The sequence below is a fragment of the Cajanus cajan genome, chromosome 6 (genome assembly GCF_000230855.2).
Source record: "Cajanus cajan strain Asha chromosome 6, NIPB_CcT2T_4, whole genome shotgun sequence".
Taxonomy (NCBI): domain Eukaryota; kingdom Viridiplantae; phylum Streptophyta; class Magnoliopsida; order Fabales; family Fabaceae; genus Cajanus; species Cajanus cajan.
The window spans coordinates 63,377,937-63,390,818 of record NC_138522.1 but is presented as its reverse complement, the minus strand read 5'-3'; the positions used below and the strand labels follow the sequence as shown (position 1 = coordinate 63,390,818).

General features: G+C 32.0%; 1 protein-coding gene across 1 annotated transcript; it reads left to right on the top strand.

Annotated features, from left to right (window-relative positions):
* Positions 1–4,043: 4,043 nt before the first annotated feature.
* On the top strand, positions 4,044–5,319 carry LOC109796371 (uncharacterized). The gene has a single exon (XM_020356047.3). It carries the CDS (start codon positions 4,079–4,081, stop codon positions 4,661–4,663), a length of 585 nt encoding a protein of 194 aa, XP_020211636.2. The 5' UTR covers positions 4,044–4,078; the 3' UTR covers positions 4,664–5,319.
* Positions 5,320–12,882: the final 7,563 nt, after the last annotated feature.

The following is a 12,882-nucleotide window of genomic DNA, read 5'->3' as shown; positions in this document are numbered from 1 at the left end:
TGGGGAAACCCGATCCCCGCCGGGGGCGGGGTGGGGTGGGGACGGGGATGGATACCCAGATTCTACAAGTAACTAAATATATTTTAGTTATTTTCAAGTATTTTAATTTCTAAGATTTATAATTTTTAAGAATCATGATTTTTGAGTATGAAAAAAATTTTCTCATACCAAATGTCACCTTAAAGTAAAGAATATATTTAGAATAAAATTTAAATTTATGATAGAATTAATAAAAATAACCATATTAATTATTTTTCACGGTAGAATTAAGTATTTGTCCTATTTTACTAATAAATTACAGTTAAGTCCTTTTTTTTTTACATGTCTTCTCTTTAAAATAAAAATGTTAGTCTTCTGTTGGTGGCATTGCTTGGACGCAAGTTTACAAGCGTTTGACGTCGGTCGTAAAGTGTTGTGGGTGTTCATGTCACATTCCACAAGCTCTTCTTTCACCTTCACAACTCCATTGATCACGTCATTGGCTCCTCCGCATCTCCGCCGTGCCAGACAATCACACTGGCCAGTATCACTACCAATAACGACCTCATCCTCTACTTTGTATTATTTGATTTCTTTTTTCTTTTTTTATCAAACAACTTGTAAAACCATCTCACTTTTAATTATTTTCTTTTTCTTTCGTTATATTTTTTTGAAAAATGATATATACATCCTCCGAAACTAACCTTCCGAAACAGCTTTTGACTGAGTGTATTATTTAAGAAGTTAAATATAAATAAATATTTAACTGTGCAGATGAATTTTGACTGAGTGTATTATGGTTTCAGATGAATTTTTGCTGCATTTTTTTTTTCTTATCTTTTCAAGACCAAGCATGTCAATATTCCTTCTTATCTAGACAACAAGAGGCCAAACACACTTTTCTTTCTCAAATGTGTGACAAATTCGTGTAGGATTTGTGTAATTGGAATCAGTGAACAACTCTGCCTATGCTCTTGTTTGTTATGAGCACTGCATCGAGCGAATTAATCAATAATATTCAGGTGTAGGACAGTGGCTATGATGTTGATAGTGATGGCATTTTGATTTGATGTGCTGTCATTACCATATTTTGGTGCCGAGTTTAAACTCAAGGACAAGTGCATCCTACAAAATGCCATCTACACCTTCCTCTCATATCTCCACAACGAAGGTTCCTTCGTCTTTCCTTGCAAATTCTATACTTTTTTTTTTCTCGAAAATGTGTGCCAAAAAAGTAGCTGATATAATTAAAATGTTACATCTGACATGCATTTGATTATAAATTAATTTTTTAAATTTTTTAATTTTTTTTTTATCTTTATTGGATTGTTCGACATATTTGTTTAGGAGGATATATCAATACTCATGTGTATGCTATTGCTAGGCGGGTAAAATTCTTCCATGTTATACGATCGATTTTCGAGTTCTACTATTCACGTATTAATTTCTAGATATTGCATCTTAAAAATATTTCACAAAAAAAAAAAAAAAAAATAACATTAAGAATTTAAGGTTATTGCATGAAAAATGTTATTATCCATATGCTTCTTTTTACAACTCGAATCTGTGTCGTCACATGTTGATAGATCAGAGTTAGTCAATTGTCACACAACGAGCAGTGGTGTGTCATGAAACGAATACCTAGGCTAGGGCTAGGGAAAATCTCTACGGTACTCTTTTTGACCGACAGTTAATTGGTGTTTGAAGAAACTTATAAAAAAATATATATATATATGTTTGATTTGGCTGTAATTTCAGACCGGAAAATACTTCATCCTCCGAAAGTTACGAATCGACAAATCTTCCGAACGTTGAAAGTCGCATGAAAATTATATATCTGCAGACTAATTTAATGTAAAAATAAATAAATAAATTTAATAATATATTTTTTTAAAACTTCGGAAGATAAGTAGGTTATATAATTCGGAAGTTCTAGCAGTTCTCTTTGAGACCATTTCGCGGTACAATTTATAATGTTTACGTATAAGCAATTTCTTTTTATAATATTGGTACTAGTACCTATCGTTGAAAGTTGAAACAATGACCAATTTTTATCATAAACTATAAGTGCATATATATAAGATATTTTTCATATTTTTCTTCTGATATATAGACTATTTTATATTTAAAGTGAAGATTTGAACTATAAACAATTTAATAAAAGAAGATAAACTGTTACTATTTATAATAATCAATGTTGGAGTTCTCTTTAAATGTAATGATCAATATGTATTATCTCAATTTTAAGTAATTGAATCAATTTTTATTCAATAAAAAAATCTTATTATTAAGCTGTTTAACATATTAAAAAAAAAACTTTCTTTTTGATATCTTACATATCTCTCTTACATATACACATAAATGCTAAACATTAACCTATAAGAAATAATTGATTGTTTATATAAATAATTTTTTCAATTTTAAACAACCCAAAAGTCATATATAATACATTAAAATAATATTTTATTGTTAAGTAACCGATGAAAGATATATTTAAAAAACTTTCATTAAAAAAGTTCTCATAACTTATTGTTATGCATCTATTTTTTCTCATCTTATTATTTTATTTTTTTACCAAATTATATAATAATTTATTATTTACTTCTCAATATTTTTTTTTCCACTCATACTCCCAAATTTTAAGATGCACATTTAGTATATTTTTCAAATGACAAAGCAAGTTTCTTAGAAGTACTTTCCTTATATGTGTTAGTACATTTAATTATGCATCTTTCACACAACTTTCATTTTAACTGATAATGCGGTCAGCGACAGTTTTTCAATGAGTGTATTATAAAACTAATGAGCTAGGACGAACAAAGACATAACAAAGGAACAATTGATAATTATTCCATTAATGTTTCAGTCTTTTTCACCCTTTGTGTCATGACAATTGCATATGTGTCTAGCTAATTGACCGTCACTCAAGAACTTATCGTGTCAATTCAATTTTTTTTTTTAATTACATTAGATGATACCAACTAATAACGGATGAACTAAAATGATTGATGATTTACAATTTTACTGGACCAATTTGACCGATCATTACGGTTTTAAAGACTAAATACCATTTTGATAATTTAGGATACAAACCTAACAAAACAATTTCATAAACTTGATTGAGGAATTGGTTATGAAAGAGTATCCATACAAGTACACACAAAAAAAAATTATTTTGTATTAGATAATTTATTTTAAAAAAATTAATTGTTAAATTATTTTTGTATTATATAATTTATTTTTCAAATTATTATAGATAAATCTAGAATTGTTTAATATACTTTAAATATATATATATATATATATATATACATACATACATACATACATACATACATACATACATACATACATACATACATACTTTTAAAATATATTAAAAAGAATATTTTGATTATAATTTTATTGTTATTTAAGTTTGAAGAAATTTTTCATAAACAATTAATGATTAGATATTAACAAAAATAACATTTTATATATACATTAATTATTGATGTTGAGTGTGTTTAATTAGCTATAGAAAAATAAGTTATTTTCTTACTTGACTAAAAAGTTTGTCTGATAATAAAAGTTTATCTAAGAAGTTTATTATAGAACTTGTAACATTTTTCAAAACAGTGCTTCGTGTAAGTTTTGCGTTCACAATATAGCTCCTAAAAAAATCAATTTCATCTCAGACCTTCTTCACCTTACTGATGCAGAACTAATTCATGTATACATGATCCAGTAGTCTAAAGAGAATAAGTACAAGATCAGATAATTTTAATTGAAAAAAACTTAAGATATTAAACCTAGGTAGATAGTACCTACCCCAAAAAACCTAGGTAGATAATTAGAAGCAAAAAAGTCCCAAATAGTTGACAGATTAATCAATGATACTAAAGAATAATGAAGATAAGTAAATTAAAAAATTGATTCCTGTCTACTAGAGGTAGTTCCACATAGCCGGCTTGTAGAATACTTGTCTTAGCAAACTTCTAAGACTTTCCCACATTCACTTCACTATTATTAGGTAGGTTATGTCTATGTCCTCATTTTGTCTCTTCCTCAAAAACCACCTCCACCCTCTTCTTTCTATAATATATAACACCCTCCCTACATGAGTCTTCATGTTATTATTAATTCCCAAAACAAATTAGTTAAGTCCATATCTATCTATCTCATGGACCTAAACTACCCAGAAGAGAGCTACTCCAAGAGCTCCAGTGAAGAAACTGATGATCCATCATCTGAGCAGAACAATGATGAGACGATAGGAACTGGTAGATCCTACGAGTGCATCTTTTGCAAGAGAGGCTTCACCACAGCACAAGCCTTAGGTGGACACATGAACATACACAGAAAAGAAAGAGCCAACAACAAGAACAAACCCGTTTCAATATTCCCTAATTCTCCTCCTTCGAGTTCAAACAAAGTTGATGGCAACAACAACTATGCAGATCTCGGATTCTTCTCACAATTTCCAAGCCATTCCAGTACTGCACCAAGTATTAAACCTTCTCATGGTGAGTTTTTGTGTGTAGAAAACCAAAGGGGTCATCATGTGTTTGCGCAAGATTGGAGGAAGAGAAATTTGAGCTTGTATAGTAATCCATTGCATTTTCATGAAATTAAAGATAAGCTTGAAGAGAGTGAAGGGGATGGACTAGATTTGGAGCTGAGGCTTGGTCATCATCATCCATAGCATGCAAATATACATATCATCCTTTGTATCCATCAACCATGCATAGATATATCAGATGGGAGCAACTAATTTTGATTATATAATCGTAATGGATTATGTGATCAAATTAATTCCTTTTACTTCACGCGTGAACTTTCCATTTGGATATATATATATTTAGCATGTATGCTTTTCGGGCTCTATCATAAGGAGATTTGTATAGACACAGATGGCAATGAAGAAGCAGAAAGTCAAAGCTTGGGGCTTCTTCTGGCTAGTGAAGTTAAGATGGTTCTTATGAGGAAGGTATTACTAAGAATTTTTCGATCTCATGATGAAAATAATGTCTAATTATGTGAATGTTTGTTTTGGTACTCATTTTTGTTCAGTTTTGGTATGCAGATCCTTGCTTGTTACAATGAAAATTAATTAGGTAAATCCTATTATTTATAAATTGTACTTAATTTTCTAAGAAACCTCTTAACATATAATCCAAAACATATGTGTCCATAATAAAATATATAATTCTGTCATTTTTCGACTGAGCCATCTGCTTTGCATTAATTGTTTGAAGACAGAACCATAACGTAACTGCTCCAGAAGGATGCATGAATACTAGCTCACTAAATCCATATAGAAGGAAACATTTATTCTTCACTTACGTTATTAATTTCCTCAGATATAATATTGACTAGGGTTGGTTGCATATCGTGAAATTAATTTTAATTTCTTTGTTGTTTTTGGTGACATAATTTTCTTTGTTTACGTGGTATCGAAGCAATAAGCAAAATGATTTACCTTGATTCGTCTACCTGAAGTGTAAATTTACAGCATGCAAAAAGTGTCGGTGATCTTGTTGATCAATAGGAAAAAAAAAACTTCTGTAATTCTTCAAATGTCAATACTATTATCTAATCAAAATTGAATTTTTATTTATTTATATTGATATTTACTATAAATTTGTATTATGCAAGTATTATATATCAAGATAAAATCTAATAATAATCCTGACTCAAAAATAATACTAAAAGCACATATGACACCGTATCTAAATTTTTTTGTTGCATATAAAATACAATAATCTGCAGAACAACATCGAATACATCCAGAAAAACATGGCTTTTTTTTCTTTCGGGCCGGGGGTAAAGGAGAACTGCTTATGTGGTTTATAAAATTCTTGCAGGAAAATAATTTCCATGTTACATATATAACGGAATCATTTTCTGTAAATGTATTTTAAAAATTTTCAATTATCTTTTTCTTTTCTCATTTAGATTTTCTTAATTTGATCCATTTTTATATATCAGAGTATCTGCAATTGTTTTTGGTAATTTGCATCTTCTATTTGACAGAGATTTTTCTTTTTTCATCCACTATGGAATTGTTTATATTATAGCATGAATCTTGTCGAGCATTAATGAAGAAAAGCTTCCTATATACAGATAGTAACTCAACCTAGCTACATCTATTTTTCCTTGTCAAAATTTACCCCATTTTCTGTTTGGAGGAAAAACCCCATAAATAATAAAGATTAAAGATACGAACAAACTTAAATATACTATAAGAAAACATAATATTTAGGCAATTTGGTAACTTTTATGTGTGTACAGGAAAACGTTTCAATAAAGTGCTTATTATCTCAAACAAAATTGTAAGTTTAATAATTTATCCTATAAATTGTCTATCTTCCAAAAAAATCTAAGTCCACTCAAGGGTTGTAAATAACAATAAATACTCTCTTAAAAGAAACACTTTCACTGCAAATGATCACACACTTGTTTTCCTCCCTTACTCTTGAATGTCAAGATTTTGGTATGTCTAAACATTTCATAAAATCCCTTTATATGATAGTTGGTCTGATTTCTTTAAAGAATAAATAAGTGGATATTAAATATGTCACCCTTCTAAATTTAAAGCAATTGAAAATTGTCACTACTCATTGATGATAAATTAAATACAGAATTTTCACAAGTCAAATATTAATTTTCAATGATCTACAATGTATTACAATCCCACTTCAATTAATATTTTAGAAATTTGAATTTATTTTCCTAACAAATTTGATTTGGTATTGCTTTCGGGTGTACTCCTATAACTTTCTTACTTGATTTTTATTTTTATACTTTCTAACATTTAATTTAGAGAAACTCGTTGTTTTTTCCTCCTTTCTCTTTCCTTGACAAGTAATTTAGAGAAATTGAATTTGTACTTTTTCTAAAACAAACAGGTAGAAAATAGATAGTGAAAGATAGAGAAAAATGTGTTATTAAAATATTATAAAAAATTCATGCTAGCAATTTAAAATTTTAATAAGTGTAAAGGAATGTAAAACATAAATTATGTAAAAGTAAATTTAAAAAAAAAAACCTTTATTCAGATACCAACACTCTTTTTGCACTCATGTACACACAATGATCTAAAATAAATCTTTTAATTTCTTCAGATAAATTGTAAATTACACATCCCTATAGACTTTCCTCAACGGAAACAACGATAATAATAGCTTTTCTTTAATATTTCTGTTTGTAAATATTATGTTTAAGCAACATTTTGTAATCATGAACATGTACCTTCTAACGAATTAGAACTACAAAGTAAGTTAAATTTGAGTCCTCTCTTGTTATTAACTAATCATGACATGGATGAGATATTTTTATTTATTGTCCATATTTATTATTTATGATAAAATTTAAGCAGCCTTTTGTACCAAAATGATTTAATCTAATTTAGTATTTTTATTTGTGTCTTTTTTTATTTCTAACATATGTGTGATATCTATGAGACGATTCAATTTGATACATGAACTTCATTAAACTTCCTATAATTAGCTCATGAACTTCAATATGTCAACACCATAGCAGATTTGAGATAGTAATCAAAGCTATTCCATGCTAAGTTTTACATTCTAGCAAATTCTTACTAGTACTTTTTGTACATTTTGTTCTAGCATTTAACTTGTATAAAATTTTAAGCAAATTTCACCAAAAAACAATTACCGTAATATAATCAATTCTTTGATATATATTTTTTATAATGAGTAAAATCTTGCGGCATACACAATCCTTATTTGCACAATATTGAGAGAAAAAGTTTAAAAGAGATGTCTTTTATGTATGATTTGCACTCAACTTTTGGTACTCTTTTTGGTAATTGTAGATATTATATATGTTATTTTACCCCTCTTTATTTAAAGAATCAAGTTATACTAAAAGAGTAGAGGAGTAGTAGCAAAATCTTAAGGAATTTCTTCATTTTTTGTAAGTTTTTTAGGAAGGCAGAGATCCACAGCCATAGCTGTGGATCTGGAGCTCGAGCTGTGGAAATCTGGGAAGAAATTGTGAAGGTCAGAAACTTGCAGCTATAGCTGTGGTTCTGCAGCTATAGCTGTGGAAATCTGAAATGCTCATTTTTTGGTTCTAGAGACTTGAAGCTATAGCTGTGGACCTGGAACTCGAGCTGTGAAAATCTGAAATACAATTTGAAGCTCCAGAGAGTTGAAGCTAAAGTTGTGAACTCAAAGCTAAAGCCATGGAGCACTCAGGACCTAGCAAAAACTCCAGAGATCCACAGCCATAGTTGTGGCTTCACAGTTGCAGCGCTGGAGGTTCCTTAAGCTTGAAGGAGTTGCCACAGCTATAGCTGTGAAACCACAGCTGCAGCTTTGGAGGTTTCTTCACTCTGAAGGACTCTCCACAGCCATAGCCGTGGATCTACAGCTGCAGCCGTGGGAGGAAAAATCACTCTTTGCCCCTGTTTTAAAGCTCATATAAAAGGGGAAAAGTGAAGAAACAGGGCATCACGTACCAAAGGGAGAAAAACATAGAGAAGAGCACGTGAAGAGGAAAGAACGAAGGGAGAACAAAGATTTGGAAGCTGAATCTTTTGAGAACGAAGATCAACTCCATTTCTTCATCCTTTACTTTGTAATTTCTTCTTTTCACTCTTTGATCCTGTAATGGTCATGTGTGGCTAAACTCCTTAAGGATTGGTTAGATGTAACTACTAACTCTTCTTCTTCTTAAATATATGCATTTTGATCTCATTATTTGTGCTTGATTCTTCCCTTAATGCTTATATCGGCTTGATCACCCGTTGTATGATTTTTGGCTTTTGAATCCAGTTGAAAAACGTTTTCGAAAACCCGAACTGAATCTTGCACCTAATCATTTCTTGTTCTAGGAATAGACTTGATTTGGTTAGTCACATTGTTCAAGTCTTTGTTCTTAATGCGAAGTGTTAAACTTAAAACATAGAGGAATCATGTTTTGAGCTTAATGACTTTAGGATTCAACCTTGAAGAATCTTGTTGGATTACTTAATGAACGTGGAAATAATGAAATTAGAATCGCATTTATTTTAAGAAGATTTACGAGTTAGCAAGTACTTCTGAACCAATCCTTGTTTCTTAATCATTGTCTTTACTACGTTTATTTTATTGTGTTGTTCTAATCTGTTTTCACTCATCTGCAATTTTAACATCATTCTCTTTTAAATCATTAGAGCAAGAATTACTAAACATTCAAATCCCTGAGGACGATATTTGAATACTACTTCGAAACTTGGTTCACTTGCCAAGTGGTGGGTTTGCGAAAAGCCTTCATCATTCCATAAATATTTAGAGTTGTTAAAGTAGATTAAAATTTGTGAGTTAACATGACTCATCATAGATTTGAGCTAAATTGAGCCAAAAATTTTTTATCTATTTCAATTATAAAGAAAATTTGGCCTGACTCATCATGAGTCAATCCGTGGAAAGTTGGGTTAACTCACCTAATATACTTTACTTTATTTTATTTTTTAGGTTTTCAAATGTTAATTTGTGTGACTATACATTTGTATCATTAATTAAATTTTATACAAACTAGTTGTAAATCATGATAATTCGTATCAATTTGATATTATTTGTCAATATTTTATACAACAACTTTGATTTTATAAGTTGATTAAGTTGGTTGTGAATGATGTTTAATTCTTTTTTGACATTTTATTTGTCCTCTTTGTTACATATTTATAATTCTAAAATATAAAATTATAATATGTATTATTTTTTATAAAGTTCAATAACTTTTTTGTTTTTAATATTTTTTTAATTTAAATGAGTCAATCCATTTAACTCATTAACCCGTAGTGAGTTAAAACAGGTTAATTTTTTTTAAGCTCATTTAAAAGTGAATTGGATTGAATTGGTCCACCTATTATCTAACCTGTGATGAGTCAAATCATGACTGAATTATTCACTCTGACAATTCTATTTTTCTGATATGCAACATAATAATAGGCAGAGAAAATTACATTGAGGTTTGTAGATAAACACTGATATTTTCATCCTACACTAACTCTAATTATTTAAAAAATATGTTACTCGTGACATTTAAACATTGCATTAACTCTTTTAATTATTTGAAGAAAAAAAAAACATTATGTCTGCTGTAAGAAATGTTGCCGTAAACATTAAAAAAATATATATTGTGCAAATCTCACTACATCAACAAACAGTTTGTGAAAATGATATGAAAAGTAAACCGTCTGTGTCCTTGTATTCCTGATCCTTGATTAGCTTGTTTGTTCATTAATTTAACTTCTGAATAATAATATGAAAGGTGCATGAGAAGCAAGTATAAAAGCAAATTAAAAGAGAAGAAAAAGGAGCAAAAATATGACAACAATGTTTGCATATATATTCGAACTGTTGAATAAATCGGGAACTTAGGAATCAAGATGATCAAAGAATATCAAAATGCAATAAGACACGAGAGAGAGAGAAAAACTGTACTGCCCTAGGCTTAACACTTAGCCTCTTTATTTATACTGTTACAAGGGTATGTATATACTGTTTTCATATGAGACAAATGAATCCCACGTGTTAATCATGCATCCACGTGTCTAACATGCACTATACATCTCAGTAACAAAGTCATTGTCTGTCTCCCTGTACATTATCTGATGTATTCCAGATTCACAATTTACATTCTCCACCTTGAATCTGAATATCAGAAATCAACCCTTCACGATCTTCTGAAGCTTCTCTCTTCTCTTTCAGCAGATCAACCTTCCAGCCCCTTCAAACGAAGCCCACCAAGTCTAAGCATCTTTCAAACTTGCATCTTGGTAGAGATTTGGTTAACATATCAGCAGGATTATCCTCAGATGCAATCTTCACAATCCTCACTGTGAACCTCGCTTTCTCAACCCCGGGAATCTCGTCTTTCTTCTTAAAAACCCACTTGCATCCGACTACCTTTTGATCTTTAGGTAAGTCTACAAGTCTCCATGTGTTATTTTTTCTCAGCGACTCAAGTTCTTCCTCCATGGCACATTGCCATTGTTGTTTCTCACTACTCTCCTGTGCCTCCCTGAAGTTCCTCGGTTCATCTGAACCTTCTATTTCTTTAGCTACATTTAGAGCATAACAAATAAGGTCAGCCTGTCCAAACCTTCTAATTGGTTTTGGAACCCTCCTCTCTCTATCACGAACTAGCTGATAGTCACTGACAACACGTTTTGATCCCCTTGAGTCTGAAGCTGCTTGCTCAGCTTCGCCTGATGTATCGTCTAATGCATCATATGAATCAATTGGATGATCTTCCCTAAGTCTGCTCGTAGATGCCTCCACCTCAATGTGAGTTTTCTCTCTCCCATTTTCAATGTTTCCATCAAGCATTCCCATCCTTGTTTCATCAAACGTTACATCCCTACTGATAATAAGCTTTGAAGGTTTAGGTTCTAACCTCCATAGCCTATATCCCTTGACTCCTTCAGCGTATCCAAGGAAGATACACTTTTCAGCACGTGCTCCTAGCTTATCTTTCTTGACATGTGCATATGCCAATGACCCAAACACTCTCAGATTAGAGTAGTCAGCTGGTCTTCCACTCCAAACTTCCATCGGTGTCTTGTACCCTAGAGCAGACGAAGGACACCTGTTAATCAGATACAAAGCAGTATTTGCAGCTTCTCCCCAAAAAACCTTAGACATCCCTGCTCCCAAAAGCATGCACCTGACTCTCTCCAATATGGTCCTGTTCAACCTTTCAGCAAGTCCATTTTGTTGAGGGGTCCCTGCCACAATCTTATGCCTCTTAATTCCTTGGTTCCTGCAAAAATTGTTAAATTCATCTGAAACAAATTCCAACCCATTGTCTGTTCTCAATACCTTTAGCTTGACCTCCTGCTGATTTTCTGTTTGAGTATACCATTCTTTGAACTTCTGAAACGTTTCAGCTTTGTTCCTCAAAATGTAAATCCATACTCTCCTCGAAAAATCATCGATAATGCTCAAAAAATAAGATCCACCTCCATGCGTCTGAGTTCTTGACGGACCCCATAAATCTGCATGTGCGTATTCAAATGGTCTGCTGGAAGTGTGTTTACCTGTCCCAAACTGCACTCTATGAGACTTACCCAAAACACATTGATCACAAAAATCCAGCTTCTGAAGCTTATCACCCATCAACAGTTGTTGCTTCTCCAACTCTACCAAGCCTTTCTCGCTAACATGGCCTAAACGCAAGTGCCACAATTTAGCCTTGTCTAATATCGTCTGACTTGCTACAGACGCATGTGCAATGACAGTAGACCCTTCCAAAATGTACAGTCCATTACTTCTGCTTCCCTTAGCAACTACAGACGCTCCTATGGACACCTTCAATATTCCACCCTCCACCTTGGTGGAATAACCCATAACATCAAACATGCTAATGGACATAAGGTTCCTTTTTAGCTCTGGAACATACCTCACATTCTGCAGCAACATTTCTTGATTATCAAACATCTTTAGTCTGACCGCTCCAATGCCCTGGACCCTGCAAGCTTTATTGTTCCCAAGAAGTACAGTCCCATACTCCTTCAGTTCTAAGGTCTCAAAATAATCTTTCACAGGGCACATGTGATACGTACACCCTGAATCCATGACCCAACTCTTCAATGAGTCATCAGACGAAGCCACCAAAACCCCCGCAGATTCATACTCCTCTGAAGCCTCTGCAACATCCGCAGTTTCCTGAATCCGAGACTCCTTGGCACCTTTCTCAGGACAATGCTTCATGATATGACCAACCTTCTGACACTTATAACATTGGATCTGCTTCTTCCCTACAGACTTTGCCTTCTTCTCTTTACCCTCTGTCTTCTTTCCCTTACCCTTCATTGCTGCCAAACTAGACGATACCTCTGCACCCTTCGAATCTTGAAGTTTTTGTAACTCCTTGGTTCGAACAGAGGTCACAACCTCCTCTAGAGTA